Source organism: Lemur catta, chromosome X, assembly GCF_020740605.2.
Source record: "Lemur catta isolate mLemCat1 chromosome X, mLemCat1.pri, whole genome shotgun sequence".
Classification (NCBI taxonomy): Eukaryota; Metazoa; Chordata; class Mammalia; order Primates; family Lemuridae; genus Lemur; species Lemur catta.
Window position 1 is genome coordinate 46099912 of NC_059155.1, and position 15511 is coordinate 46115422.

The 15511-nt window shown below is 36.6% G+C and overlaps 1 protein-coding gene across 5 annotated transcripts in view; it reads left to right on the forward strand.

The window, feature by feature from the left end:
- PHKA1 (phosphorylase kinase regulatory subunit alpha 1) overlaps nt 1–15511 on the forward strand; it is a 131195-nt gene that overhangs the window by 24263 nt on the left and 91421 nt on the right. For all 5 annotated transcript variants that reach the window (XM_045537751.1, XM_045537752.1, XM_045537750.1 and 2 more), the window contains exons 6-10: nt 3073–3153; nt 9885–9983; nt 10925–11071; nt 13394–13447; nt 14850–14972. In XM_045537751.1, the coding sequence (XP_045393707.1) occupies nt 3073–3153; nt 9885–9983; nt 10925–11071; nt 13394–13447; nt 14850–14972 (504 nt within the window). The remainder of the gene's footprint in view (nt 1–3072; nt 3154–9884; nt 9984–10924; nt 11072–13393; nt 13448–14849; nt 14973–15511) is intronic.

Below are 15511 nucleotides of genomic sequence, written 5' to 3' on the forward strand. Positions count from 1 at the left end.
CAAATGAAATACTACTCATTAATAGAAAGCAATGAACTATTGATCCATATATCAACATGGATTAATCTCAAAGGCATTATGCTTAGTGAAAGAAGCCAATTAATCGATTTGTCTCATTATTGGCTGTGTTTTCCTGCTCCTTTGCATGCTTAGTAATTTTTTATTGGATGCTAGATGTCATGAATCTTACCTTGTTGCATCCTGGATGTTTTTGTATTCCTATAAATATGCTCGAGTTTTGTTCGGGTATCCAGTTAAGCTAGTTAGAACCAGTTTGACCCTTTATTGCTTTTAAGATGCATTATGTGGGTCCAGACTCAAGTCTAGTCTAGGGCTAATTACTCCCACTGCTTAGACAAGACTCTTCTGAATACTGCACCCAATGTCCCGTGAATTACAAGGTTTTCTAGCCTTGCCTGTTGGAACAGGCACTATTTCTGGTCCTGTGTGAGCACTAAGTATTTTTCCCTCTCATTCTTTTGGGTAGTTCTTTCCACAGCCTAAAGCAGTTTTTTCACATACATGCACTGATCATTATTCTGCTAAATAATTGAGGGTGGCCCTCTGCAGATTTCTGGGGTTCTCTGTGTAGCTCTCTCTTCTCCATTAATCTATCCTGCAAAGTATAGGTACCTTGGTGTCTCTGTACTCTCAGCTCCATTTCCTCAACTTGAGGAGTCTGCCAGGCTCTGCTTGGGTCTCCCCTCCCTGCACTGTGGCCTGGAAACTCTTAAAACAGTAAGCTGGGCAATCATAGGGCTCGTCCCATTTCTTTCTTCCTCTCATGGATCACTGTCCTTCACTGCATGACTTTCATGTTCATTGTATTGAAAATCATTATGTCATAAATAGTTCTTTAGTTGTTTCAGATGGGAGGGTAAATCTGGAACCTGTTACTCCATATTCTTTCAGAAGCACAGGTATAACATAGACATTTTTGATGCAAACAGACATGATTTGTTGCCTGATTGCTTTGCCTTCTGATACCACGGGTCAGCTATGGTCCAGTGTAGAAGTTAGGCTTCTTTGGCCTCTCCATTGTATCCAATGGTTGTAGCAGTAGAATTAATGATATTTGTGCCTTCTTATACTCTAATCTTTGCTGCACAAACTAGGATGGAGCTGGATTTGGGACAGGTGAGGCCAGCCATGGGTTCAACATAGCTCACCTTCCTGAAACTTCACTTTAAGTCAGAGATTTGACATGTAAAGTAATTAAAGGTAGATACAGAAATAAATATAGATGTTTGTGGGTGTGCATATGTTTGTTTCCAAGTTCCATTCAATGAGAGGGCCCAGTAGGAATGACACCCCAGTGACAATGAGCATATCAAGTGCCCAGGTCTTAAATTCCATTGTTTTCTAATAAAATAAACCAGGGATTCTTATGAATACAGTTGCTTCCAGGGCTGGAGCAGGGAAAATACAAGATGAGATTAGAGCATCTTATAGTGCCAAAAAGTGAAGAAATGCTCAAAAAAGAATGGGGCATGTCAAAAGGGCAGAGCAGCCAACCTGAAAGAATACCTGATAGCTAAAGCTGGGACAATTTGAGCAACAAAACAATGATAGTATTTTATTATAAGCCAAAGAAAAACCTAAATATCTATAAGTTTATAATGATATTAATCACTGAATGCATAACTAAATGGGAGAGAAAGGAAAGCTTTTCCTTAGAGAAGAATTGCAATTAATGGCTATAGAAATAATGAAGAAACTAGAAAAATCACCATTAAAGCACCACTGTAATAATTGCTGCAGGCAAGATCCACCAATGGATGCATTAGTGGATGAATGTTTGAGGAGAAACAAGATATTTGCATAGTCTTAAAGTATCTCTCTCAAGATATTTATTAGTTACAAAGAGAAAAATACTAACAGTATAATGGAGAAACCTGGCAGACATATTAACCAAGTGATGAAGGTTAACATCATCAGTAATAAGATATATCGGCATCATATACCCCCGCTATGATACACTGAGGACACAATATAATGTCTGTAATATGTATTCTTGCCAAAAATGTGTAACCTCAATCTAATCACAAGAAAACATTAAGTAAATCCAGATTGAGTGAAATCTGCAAAATACTTGATCATTAGTATTTTGTGAAAAGTACCAAGGTCATGAAAGACAAGACTTGAGGAACTATCATTGAATGGAAGAGACTAAGGAGATGTGACAAATGCAGCATGAAATTCTGGATTGGATCCTGGAATGCAAAAAGGCCATTAGTGGAAAAACTGGTGAAATCCAAATAAAGTCCACATTTGGTAATAGAATTGTACTTATGTTAATTTCTTAGCTTTGACAATTGTACTATGGTTATGTTGGATGTTAACATTGGGGGAAGCTGAGTGAAAGGTATATGGGAACTCCTTGTACTATTTGCAGCTTTTCTGTAAGTCTAAAGTTATTTCAAAATAAAAAAGTTTTAAAAAATAATTTAAAAGTTATCTTTATATTATTGAGGGGATGTATAGAGCTATGGCTAAGAGAGTAGGCTTTGGGGTGAGATTACTTGGAGTCTAATCCTAGCTCTGTCACTTGTTAGCTGTGTGACCTTGAGTGAGTTACTTAACCTCTCTTTGCACCTCAGTTTCATCATCTATAAAATGTAAGCATTAAGGAAGATAATAATGTAAAATGCATAGGTTAGTGCATAATACATTGACAGTGTCGATAAAGAGTAAAATTAGAATGGGTGTTTAAGATAAAATACTGGGCTGCTGTTTAGACTCCATCTACTAGATCCCCCGGGTATTTGATTTGATGAAAAATTTTGAGAAGCACTTCTCTAGATGGATAGAGTTACAGTTCTTAGTCCTCCTGATTAACTGTTGAGGAGTCTTACAACTTCTTAGAGGCCCCAATAAGAATTTAAAGCTTTTGGGAAAGTAGCTGCAGGTGCCATCCAACTCAATGGTATCTCCTTAATAAGCATTGTAGGTATACCTATGTATAGCAAATTAGGTACTAGTGGTGTCTTTTATTCAAGGATTGTGCATCCTAGTGAGTGATTAGTATTATATATATGACTTGCTAATGGTATATTGGTTATTTTACACCAGGACTTCGGGATATGGGAACGTGGAGACAAGACCAACCAAGGGATCTCAGAATTGAATGCTAGTTCAGTTGGAATGGCAAAGGTAATTTTTCTTTCTCGTTTGTACCAAGTATGGGATAAAGAAGCCTGGTGTACTTTTGCCATAGATAAAAAGTTAATGTGAATGTGCATCATTACCAAATTATTCTTTTAAACAACAGGCAGAATTCATATTCTCTCGTAGAACTATAGATATGTAGATGAAAACTTCTATAAGCTCCAGATTTGCTATCTAACTACTTTTATGGCATGTCTCTGCTTATACTGTATCCCACAAAGACTTCAAAGAACATATCTTAAACTAAACGCATCATCTCTACCATTGCAAAAACAAAAGGAGACTCTTACTCCTTCCATATACCAGTTGACCAAGCTTGATGTCAGGGAACCATCTCTCAGTCCTCCATCCCCTTTATGCTTCTCCATCAGCCCTCCCACCACCACCACCACCACCATCATCGTCATCATCATTACCTTTCCAATAAACTCCATCTTTTGATCCTACCTGCTCTAATCTTATCTGGAAACAGCAATAAGGCATAAAATATGATAGCAAAAATAGGATCAAACATGTCCATTATGATAAATATACATGATTTATTCTCTCCTACTAAAAGGCAAAGACACAGATTAATTTATAAAAGAAAAAAGTAAATCTAATATATATTGCCTATAAAAGCTCTAATATAACAATATGATACAGAAAGATTAGAAACAGAAGGATGGGCAAGTAAAGTTTGACAAACAAACGAAAAAGAATGGAGATGACTTTGTGAACATCAGATGAAGTGGAATTCAAAACAAAGACTATTACATGGAACAAAGGGGACAGAAAGAGTCATGGTAGAATTTTTAAAAGGCACAACCTATGTATGTCTTAGTTTGTTTTTGTGTTGTTATAAAAGAATACCTAAGGCTGGGTATTTATAAAGCAAAAGGTTTATTTGGCTCACAGTTCTGAAGACTGTTAAGCATGGCATCAGTATCTGCTTCTGGTGAGGACCTCATACTTCTACTCATGGCAGAAGGCGAAGGGAGCTGGTGTATCACATGGCAAGAAAGGGAGGAAGCAAGAGAGAGAGGGAAGGGAGGTGTCAGGCTCTTTTTAATAATCAATTCTCATGGGAACTCACTACTGGGAGGACAGCACCTACCCATTCATGAGGGTCCACTTCCATGACCCAAACACCTCCCACTAGGCCCCACCCCTAATATTGGGGATCAAATTTCAACATGAGATTTGGAGGAGACAAATATCTGAACTATAGCAACCTATAATGTGAAGGTCTGATCTAGAATGTAGTTTTAATTAATAGAGAACAAAATATATTAGAAATACAAGACAAAATGAAACAATTATAAGGGAATAATTTCACAAAAAACATTGCCAGGCTATGATACATGCAGTAAACCACAAATAAGATCATAGAAAATTTGAATTATATAATTTATGCAATTGAATTAATAAATATATATGGAACTTTATACCTATAAAATATTTATCCCCTGAGTTAACTTTTTCTTTTAATATATTTTTAAATTGCCAAAGTGGTATAGATATGAGGTTTATTTTTTTAAATGAGATCCTACTATACCTACTTCTGTATAATGAGATTTTTTTCATTTAACAGTCCCATATTTCACTGAACAACATATCCGAACATTCCTCCATGTCATTTTATGCAGATAAATCTAGTTCATTCTTTTCAGCTGCTGTATAGTATTTAATAATTGCTCTATTGATGGAATTTTCTCCATTTTTTACTATTCCAAATAATACTTTAATGAGGATCCTTGTACATACATATTGGTGAAGTTGCACAAATATTTTTGTAGGAAGCATTCCTAAAAGTGGAACCCTTGGGCTAAGGAATATACACTTTTTAAAATTGTCCTTCAAAAAAATTTCTACTAGTTTATGTTTTCCCTATCCATATATGATGGATATATGCTGTTGTATACCATATATGCCATTTTTCTCAAACCCTCACTAACTCTGGATATTACCAATATTTCTGGATATTTGACTTTAACATTTTTAATCACTAAAACTTTTTTTTTTTTTTTTAGACAGAGTCTCGCTCTGTTGCCCGGGCTAGAGTGAGTGCCGTGGCGTCAGCCTAGCTCACAGCAACCTCAAACTCCTGGGCTTAAGCCATCCTTCTGCCTCAGCCTCCCGAGTAGCTGGGACTACAGGCATGCGCCACCATGCCCGGCTAATATTTTTCTATATATATTTTTAGTTGGCTAGATGATTTCTTTTTTTAGTAGAGACGGGGTCTCACTATTTATTGCTCAGGCTGGTCTCGAACTCCTGACCTTGAGCTATCCACCCGCCTCGGCCTCCCAGAGTGCTAGGATTACAAGCGTGAGCCACCGCGCCCGGCCTACTGTTTTTAACTTTTTATTTTGAAATCATTTAAGACTTAGAGAAAAGTTGCAAGAATTATACAGTTACCATATACCCTTCACCCAAGTTCCCCACTTGTTAACATTTGCTTTCTTTCTCTTTCTCTTTGTTTACACACACAAACACACATTATTTTTCTCACACACATACACACACACAATCATTTTTTCTGAACCAGTTAAAGGTACATTGCAGACAGCATGCCCCATTACTCCTAAATACCTCAGTGTGAATTTTCTCAAAAACTCTTCCATAACCATGGTACAATCATCAAAATCAGGAAATGAACACTGACATTATTCTACCACCTAATCAACATACCCCATTCAAATTTCTTTAACTGTCCCAATAATGTCATTTATGACCAAAAACATCCTTGTGATCCAGGATCCAATCCAGGATAACATGTTACATTTAGTTGTAATATCTTTTTAGGCTCCTTCAATCTGGAACAGTGCTTCAGTCTTTACTTATCTTTCATGACCTTGGCATTTTTTAAGAGTACAGGCAAGTTATTTCATAGAATGTCAATTTTTATTTTGTGTGACATTTCCTCATGATTAAATTCAGGTTGTGTTTTTGGCAAGATTACCACAGAGGTGATAGCTGTGTCCTCAGCCATGTGCATCAGGAAGCACATGATATGAATTTGTCTCATTACTGTTGATGTTATCTTTTATCACTTCGTTAAGGTGGTATCTTCCAGGTTTCTCCACTGTAAATTTGCTGTTTTTCCCTTTGTAATTGCTATGGTTTAAATATTTGTCCCCTCCAAAACTCATGTTGAAACTTAATCCCCAATGTGGCAGTATTATGTGGTTAGGCCTTTAAGCCTTTAAGAGGTAACTGGGTCAGGAGGGCTCTGCTCTTGTGAACCGATTAATCCATTCATGGATTATTGGATTAATAGGTTAATGGATTAATAAATTATCATGGGAATGGGACTGGTGGCTTTATGAGAAGAGGAAGAGAGACCTGAGTTAACATGCTCAGCCTCCTCACCACATGGTGCCCCACACTGCCTCAGGACTCTACAGAGAGTCCCCACCAGCAAGAAGGCCCTCACCAGATGCAGTCCCTCAACGCTGGACTTCTCAGCCTCCATAACTATAAGAAATAAATTTCTTTTCTTTATAAATTGCCCAGTTGCAGGTATTCTGTTATATGCAACAGAAAATGGCTACAATAGAAAATTGATACCGAGAAGTGGGGTGTTACTGATAGCAAACACATGAAAATGTAGAAGCAGCTTTGGAACTGGGTAATCAGTAGAGGCTGGAAGAATTTGGAGGAGCAGGCTAGAAAAAGCTTAGATCCTGGTGAGGCTTTAGAACACGAGAACACTAGGGAAAGTTTGAAACTCCTTAGAGATTGGTTAACTGGTCGTGACCAGAATGCTGATAGAAACATGGACAGTAGAGGCCATCCTAATGAGGTTTTCAGATGGAACCGAGGAACAAGCTATTGGAAAGTAGAGTAAGGTCATCCTTATTGTAAATTAACAAAGAACTTGGCTGAACTGTGTCTATGCCCAAGGGCTTTGTAGAAGGCCAGACTTGAGAGTGATGAACTAGGGTGTCTGCCAGAAGAAATTTCTAAGCAAAATATAGAAGGAGCTGCATGGTTACTTTTGGCTGTTTATGCTGAGATTCAGGAACAAAGGAATAATTTAAAGGTAGAATTTATAATTAAAAGGAAAGAAGACCAGAAAGATTTGAAAAACTCTCAGCCTGGTCACACAAAGAGTGATAAAAGTGTGTTCTGGAGAGGAAACCAAGGGGGTAGCCCAGCAACCATTTGCTAAAGAGATTAGCATGGATAGAAAAGAGCCAGGTGCTGTTCCTCAAGGCAGTGGGAGAAAAGCCCCAAAGAGATTTCAGAAATCTTCGGGACTGTCCCGCCATCACAGGCCCAGAGGCCTAGGAGGGCAGAATTGTTTCAAGAGACAAGCCTGGAGTGTTCTCTATGAGCTTGCTGCCCAGGACTGCTCGGGGTCTTCGCTCCCTGCACTCCAGTGCAGCTGTTAGGCAGCCGCCCCAGCTGTGGCTCAAGCAGCCACAGGTGTAGCTTATGCCACCATTCCAAAAGGTGCAATCCAACCTTGGAGTCATACATGTGGTGTTAATTCTGCAGGCCCACAGAATGCAAGAGGTATGGAAGCATGACAGCTTCCACCTAGATTTCAAAGGATGTATCAACAGCTTGAGAGCCCAGGAAGAGACTTCCCCAGGGACAGAGCCGGAGATTCTTGAAAGCAGATAACTTGTTTTGATTTCTCAGGCTCACAGATTAGGCTTTGGACTTTTGAGTTTTATTCTTGGTGCTGGAATGAGTTAAGACTTTGGGGCTATGGTGTTGGAATGAATGTATTTGTATGTGAGGACATGAGTTTGCAGGGGAACAAAGGGTAGAATACTAAGACAGTAATTAATGAGTATTTTGTGCCTGGCCAACTTCTACTTCAACCCTATACGTCTCAGTTTAGTTGTCATTTCTTTAGTGAAGCTTTCCAGAACTGCCTTCTACCCCCAAGACTAGGTCAGGTCTGCTTCATAATTGTGGAACTGTAGATAATTAATAAATATTTGAAATAATATTCAACCTTGTTAGCAATTTAATGCAAGTAAATGCAACAGATACATCATTTTTTTATCAAATTAGGAAAAAATTTTGAGATAATACATGCATTAAGGAAGGTAGTGCTAGTGATAGTTATATTGGTACAACTTGCACGAAAAGCAATTTAGCATTATATTAAAAATTATTCATACCCTTTGGCCCAGTGATTCTACTTTAAGAAGTTAAAGCTTACGAAGTAACTCCACATGAAAACAAAGAATTATTTTGTTAGTTTAACAACATTTATTGAGAGCCTACTGTATGCCATGCTATGTGCTAGATATTGGTGAAGACACATCCCTGACCTCAAGGAATTTGTAATTTAGCAAAAGATGTTTATCAAAACTCTGTTTCTAATAGCACAAAATTAAAATGAACCTAAATTTCCAACAATTGGCAAATGGCTAAATATACTTTATTATAGCCATATGAGAGAATATTATGCCAAAATAAAGAGTTTTTGTAGCATGGAAAAATACTTGCGCTATATTATTAATTGTAAAATGTAGGATACCAAATGTGATCCCAACTATATACAAATATACATAGAAAAAATTAATAAGATTAACGTCAAAAATGTTAACAGTGGTTGTTTTGGGTGATTTTTGCCATCTCTGTACTTTACTATGTTTTCAAAATATTCTATAAGGAATATATTTTACTTTTATGATCAGAAAAACATATATATTTAGAAACATGTATTTAGAAAAACAAGCAATTAATAAATAAGTTCTATTTTTCTTTGAGATAGGGTCTTGCTCTGTTGCCCAGGCTGGAGTGCAGTAGCATGATCATAGCTCACTACAGCTTCAAATTCCTGGGCTCAAGTGATCCTCCTGTCTCAGTCTCCTGAGTAGCTAGGACTACAGGCACACGCCACCACATTCGGCCAATTTTTAAAAATTTTTTTGTAGAGATGGGGTCTCACTATATTGCCCAGGCTGGTCATGAGCTCCTGGCCTCAAGCAATTCTCCCACCTTAGCCTCCCAAAGTACTAGGATTACAGGTCTGAGCCATTGTGCCTAGCCAATAAATTCTATTTTTTAAGAAAACATTATGATCTCGCTTATATGTAGAATCTAAAAAAGTCAAACTCATAGAAGTAGAAAGTATAATGATGGTTACCAGAGGCTAGAGGGTGGAGGAAGGGAGAGAAAGGGGAGTTGTTTATCAAAGGGTACAAATTTCAGATAGGAGGAGTAAGTTTTGAGATCTGTTGCATAACAGGATGACTATAGTCAATAAAAATGTATTGGATATTTCAAAAAAAACATAGAAATTCCTCCTTTGCCTTGGTGACTAGTAACTTTCATTTTTAAGTCAAATATAATATTTTTCTGAAGCATTCACTTCTCTATGGAAACTCAGCTATGTGGCAATACCTAATGGTTGCTGCATTAATATCTTACAGCCACACAACTTCTAGCATTTCTTATGTGCTGGTATCTTATTTGGAGCTCCTCTGCCAAAGGAATGATTTACCATAAATTCATCTGTCACATTTTTTAAAGTGCGATGCTTGACTTAATAGTGCTAAAAACCCCATCTTCACTTTCACTAGGACAACATGGAAGGCAAAGGAAAGCTCAGAAGTCCATGGGAATAAAGAATGTTGCTGTATTTTCTGTTTTGTCAAACATATTCAAAAGTGACGTCATGTACATTAATAAAATACTGGGGTATAGTAAAGAGAAATGTATCTTTCTAATGCAGAAGTTGTCCTTTTATTCTTTGCTTCTCATAGGCAGCCCTAGAAGCATTAGATGAACTGGACCTATTTGGTGTGAAAGGTGGGCCCCAATCAGTTATCCATGTTCTGGCTGATGAAGTGCAACATTGCCAGGTAAGGGATTATAGAAAATGGAAATAGCAAATTTTATTCTTGCCGAGACTCAGACTTAGCATGAGCTTTTGATTAAGGAGAGCTGAATGAGAGTACATAATCTAATTTATTACCATGTGTCAAAAAATGTCTTTATAAAGCATCCTATACTGAGATAAGCCTGATACAACATGGGCTATAAAATAGAACAGAGTCCCATTCTCTCACACAAGGTTATAAAGGGATCCCACCATAGTATTTTAAATTATCCACTGCTGTCATATTAAGGGTCTCTCTTCCTGAGTATTTTGTTTTCTAAATATACAAAGAGAATAAGAGACAATAGATTTTGAGGCGTTTTGATAGTGGCTCTGAAGCATTCTCTTGTTCCTGGTTGGCTCTAGGGTTAGATATTTGGAGATTAGACTATTTAAGTCTTCAATTTTGTTTAGGCTTACTCTCTATTGAAAGATTTAGGTTCTTCTCGTTGGCATGAGGAATTTTCTCCTTTTCCTCAAACCCTCATTAGGTATCCATGATGTCCTAGTCAATATAAAATCACCTTCCAATTTTAAAAACAAAATCTTCCAGGGCAAAATATATGTCAGAGATACAGGATCTGAGCCTTCCCTATCCTGCTTCTTAGCAACTACATTTTCTCTTAGCTTTATTCTTAAATAGTTGCTGATGGAGCAATAGGACTATGCATAGGGTAATAGCATTAGAATATTCTTTATCCATGAGCAGCTGGTTAAGAATCAGGATGGGGAAGCACTGAGAGCAGGATTAAGACAAAGAATGACTTACAGAAATAGCTAGTTTTTCAAGTGCTCACTATTGAATAATGTTTAGGTTTTCCTCCGAATGATGTTCTTCCACATAAATCTTTTAAAATCAAAGCTGTTAGTTTTACATTGCCAAAGTATTTATTAATGTGCCACATTTAACTTTCTTTCTCTTAGTCTATCCTTAATTCACTACTGCCCCGTGCTTCAACATCCAAAGAGGTTGATGCTAGTCTACTTTCAGTGGTTTCCTTCCCAGCCTTTGCAGTAGAAGATAGCCAGTTGGTGGAACTCACAAAACAGGAAATCATCACCAAGCTTCAGGTATGTCCATATGTGCCTTTCTTTTCTTTAAGGCTGTGATGTTAAGGAGAAATTAGTGCCTTTGAGGACCTTGAGTATGACCTGTGTCTGTGATTTCAAGAAACCTTTAATTTTTCTGAGTTGTCCTTTTATAAGTAGTTTCTTTACAAGGCTGTTAAAGCTTCTACAGCCATTGCTGGTGGGAATGTAGAATGGTATATCCACTTAGGAAAAAAGTTTGACAGTTTCTTATAAATTTAAACATATACTCATACTATGAGCCAACAATTTCACTCCTAGAAATCTACCCTACATGTATGAAAACTTATGCTCACAAAAAATCTGCACTCAAATGTTTATAGCAGCTTCATTCCTATCTTCCCAAAACTGGAAATAACCTTCAATAGAGGAATGGATAAACAAATTACACTACATCCATACAGTGGAATACTAATCAACAATAAAAAGAAACAAGGTACTGATTTGATCCCAGTTGACCATGGTGTATACTCTTTTTGATATGCTGTTGGGTTTGATTTGCTGGCATTTTGTTGAGCATTTTTGCATTTATTAACACATTCATCAAGGATCTTGGTCTGTAGTTTTCTTGTTGTTTCCTCATCTAATTTTGATATCAAGGTAATACTGACCTTGTAGAATGAGTTTGGAAGAATTTCCTTCCCTTCAATTTACTGAAATAGTTTGAGTAGAATCGGTATTAGTTTTTCTTTTAAAGTTTGGTAGAATTCAGCAGTGAAGCCATCTGCTCCAGGAGTTTTCTTCATTGGGGGACTTCTTATTACTGATATAATCTCATTATTTATTATTGGTCTATTCAAGTTTTCTGTTTCTTCTTGGTTCAATCTTGGTAGGTTGTATATATCCAGGAATTTATCCATTTTCTCTAGGTTTTCCAATTTGTTAGCATATAGTTGTCTTGTAATTGTATTTTTTGTTTTATTCATTGAATTCTTGAACTCCAAGATTTCTGTATGTTTTTTAATGATGTCTCTCTCTTTGTTTAATTTCTTATTCGGATCGTGAATTGTTTTCCTGATTTTATGGAATTATTTATCTGTATTGTTTTGTATCTTGCTGAGTTTCCTTAAGATCATTATTTTGAATTCATTTTCTGGCATTTCATACATTTCCTTGTCTTTGGGGTCTGTTACTAGGGAATTATTATGTTCTTTTGGGAGTGTCATGTTTCCTTGATTTTTCATGTTTGTTGTCCCTGCATTGATATTCTGCATATCTGGTGGAACAGGCAACTCTTCCAATTTATGGAGTCACTTTCATAGGGAAAGAACACCACAATAATAACTGTTTCAGGAGAGATCTACTGATGGATGTTAAAATCAGTGGATGAAAGTTTAAGCAGAAAAAGGATATTTTCATAGTCTCAAAGTATCTCCCCTCAAATATTTAATAGTTACAAAGGGAAAATTACAGTGGAGAAACTCAGCAGACACCACCTTAACCAAGTGATCAGGGTTAACATCACCAGAAATAGGACATATTGATATCATGTACCCTCATACAATGCACTGAGAAGGGCACTTTACCTTTGTGGTATTCATCCCAATATGCATAACCTCAATCACATCATGAGAAAACATCAGATGAAACCCAAATTGAAGGACATTCTATAAAATAGCTGATGAACACTCTTCAAAAGTGTGCTGAGGAACTGTCACTGATTAGAGGAGACTAAGAAGACATGATGACTAAGTGCAATGTGGGATTCTGAATTGGGTCCTGGAACAGAAAAAAGGACACCTGGTGAACTCCAAATAAGTCATGTGCTTTCATTAATGATATTATACCAAGGTTAATTTTTTTTAGTTTTGGTAAATGTTCTATGGTTATGTAAGATGTTAATATAAAGTGGTGGTGGTTGATGGGTATCTGGGACTCTCTGTATTGGTTTTGTAACTCTTCTGTAAATTTAAAATTATCCCTAAAATTTTTAAATATGTGGGTTTTTAAAAAAAAAAAACAACTATGGTATCTTATGAGCTATGTGTATCTTATGAGCAGGACCACATAGATTAGTAATTAGGCTGTCACAGACTTAACCTTATGGCGGACAGCCATAGAGAGGATACTATTAGGAACACTGCACTAGGGAAGAGCCTGTAGCTTAGCTTCCACTTGAAATCACATTGCTGAAATCAGTTAATGCTGCTGGGATGATTTCAGATTTTTTTGTTTTGTTTTTAAGTATTACATCATTATTGGTGATAGGTTGGTAAATGTAGATGTTGCAAAGGATGTATGTCTGATTAATTACATGGTTGTAACAATATACAAGCTTCTGACCTTTATTCTCTGCATTACCAGGGTCGTTATGGTTGCTGTCGCTTTCTAAGAGATGGATATAAAACTCCTAGAGAGGTAAGTTTCTTTTCTCCAAAATGAACCCAAAGTAGAATGGTCACTGCTATCTGCAGCCTCATTCAGAGAAAATACTTAACCTCATTGATGGTACTTATATAGATCACTAAATAGGATAATAATAACTGATGTTTGCTATATTTGTTGGGCTTGGCTGCCAAATTCTCAATTTGTAGGCCTTTCTGGAGTAAGTCAACTGAAGGAAGATACAGTCCTTCCACCTCTTGCAGTTGGTTAGTTTCAGGAAAGAACTACTGATGGATGCTGAAATCAGTGGGTGAAAGATTAAGTAGAAACAGTATTTGCATTGTCTCATAGTATCTCCAAGTATTTAATAATTACAAAGGGAAAAATATTTCCATCAGTAGATCTTTCTCTTCCATCTTTTGCAGTTGGTTAATTCTAAACAGTACTTGAGCTTGAAAAGGTAAGTTACTTTTATTCTACTGGTCAAAACTTCTTGGAAATATCAGTGGGGAAAATTAAGTATTATTAAAGGGATTGAATGGTCAATATGAAGTACTTTCATTGGTAATGCAGATGTTGTTTAAGGCTTAGGTTTGCTGATCAAGAGCCGTTATGATTTTTTTTTAATCATTGAGCTCAAATTCTTCTGGTCTATTTGCTCTCTTCGACTTCATTCTTTAGCCCTGAATTTGACTTCTGTCCCTACCAATCTACTAAAATTATGCTCTAAAACATTATCATAAGCTCCTAAATGACCAATCCAATAGCCTTTTCTCAATCCTTATTCTCCTTGACTTCTCCGTAGTACAGAGCTGTTACCTACCCTTAAGTTTTCTTTTTTTCCTATTTTAATTTCCTCAACACTACACTATCCTGACTCTTCTATTTCTGTCCTTCCCCCATAGAATTCTAAGGGTTTACCAAGATTCCATTTTTGGGCAGTTTGCTCATTTTATATATAAAATATACTTATATATATATATATATATATATATATATATATATATATATATATATATATATACACTACTATTTCACAAAGCTCATCTATAACTTTTATTTCATGTGTACCTCTATGAGCATGATTCCCAAACCCTCATGTTTAGAAGCTGTCCTTCTAAACATTTCTGTTTGTATGTCCTACTACTACCTCAAACTTAACAGGTTTGAAACCAAACTCAACTTTATTGCAGTCCAATCTTACTTCTTCACACACCCTCTTGTGATGTCATTATTATCCCAATTCTGCTAGTTAGAAGTCACATGATAGAATATTTGCAAAGTGAGGGGAATATGTACATGCTCTGACTTGCTGACCACCTTCTCTGAAATAAACTATCAGTAGTGAAAAGACATATTATAATACTTCTGAACTAAAGATGTATATCTAACATCGGAGTGATAAGACAGACTTTGTTTATTGTGTTTTTACCAGGATCCCAATCGTCTGTACTATGAACCAGCTGAGCTGAAGCTATTTGAAAACATTGAGTGTGAATGGCCATTGTTCTGGACATACTTTATCCTTGATGGGGTCTTCAGTGGCAATGCAGAACAGGTAATGAGCTAGGGAGTGTTTTTCAGCAGGATGTTCTTGTTATGTCTTCTTTCAGTTAATGGCTATACCAACCCTGTGTCCAAATGGAAGTCTTCCTAACAGGGAAGAGATAGAGTTGTCTCTTAGAGACTAGTAGCTGAGGGTACTAAGTTAAGAGTTAGAAGACTTAAGCCGGTAGCGGCCCCCAGTGCACCAGGCCCGGGTCTTCCTGGAGTCGGGTTGCTTGGGAATGCAGCCCAAAGCGGGTGGTAAACTCCATGTAAGGCTAAATAACGGCACTAAAAAAAAAAAAAAAAAAAGAGTTAGAAGACTTGGATTCTTTGTTCTTCTTTTTTTTTTCCTTTCTTTCTTTTTTTTTTTTTTTTTTGCTTCACTCCTGACCATTGAGTAGCCCAAGTTTGTAACTGACTTCTTCCATTTCTCCATACATAAGATAAAAATAGTTTTTTATCTGCTTATTGAAGAGGATATCCCTGAAGTTCTTTAAATTTCACAGATAAAGACATGTTATAAATGCAAGGTACAGTCAGGTCTGCTAC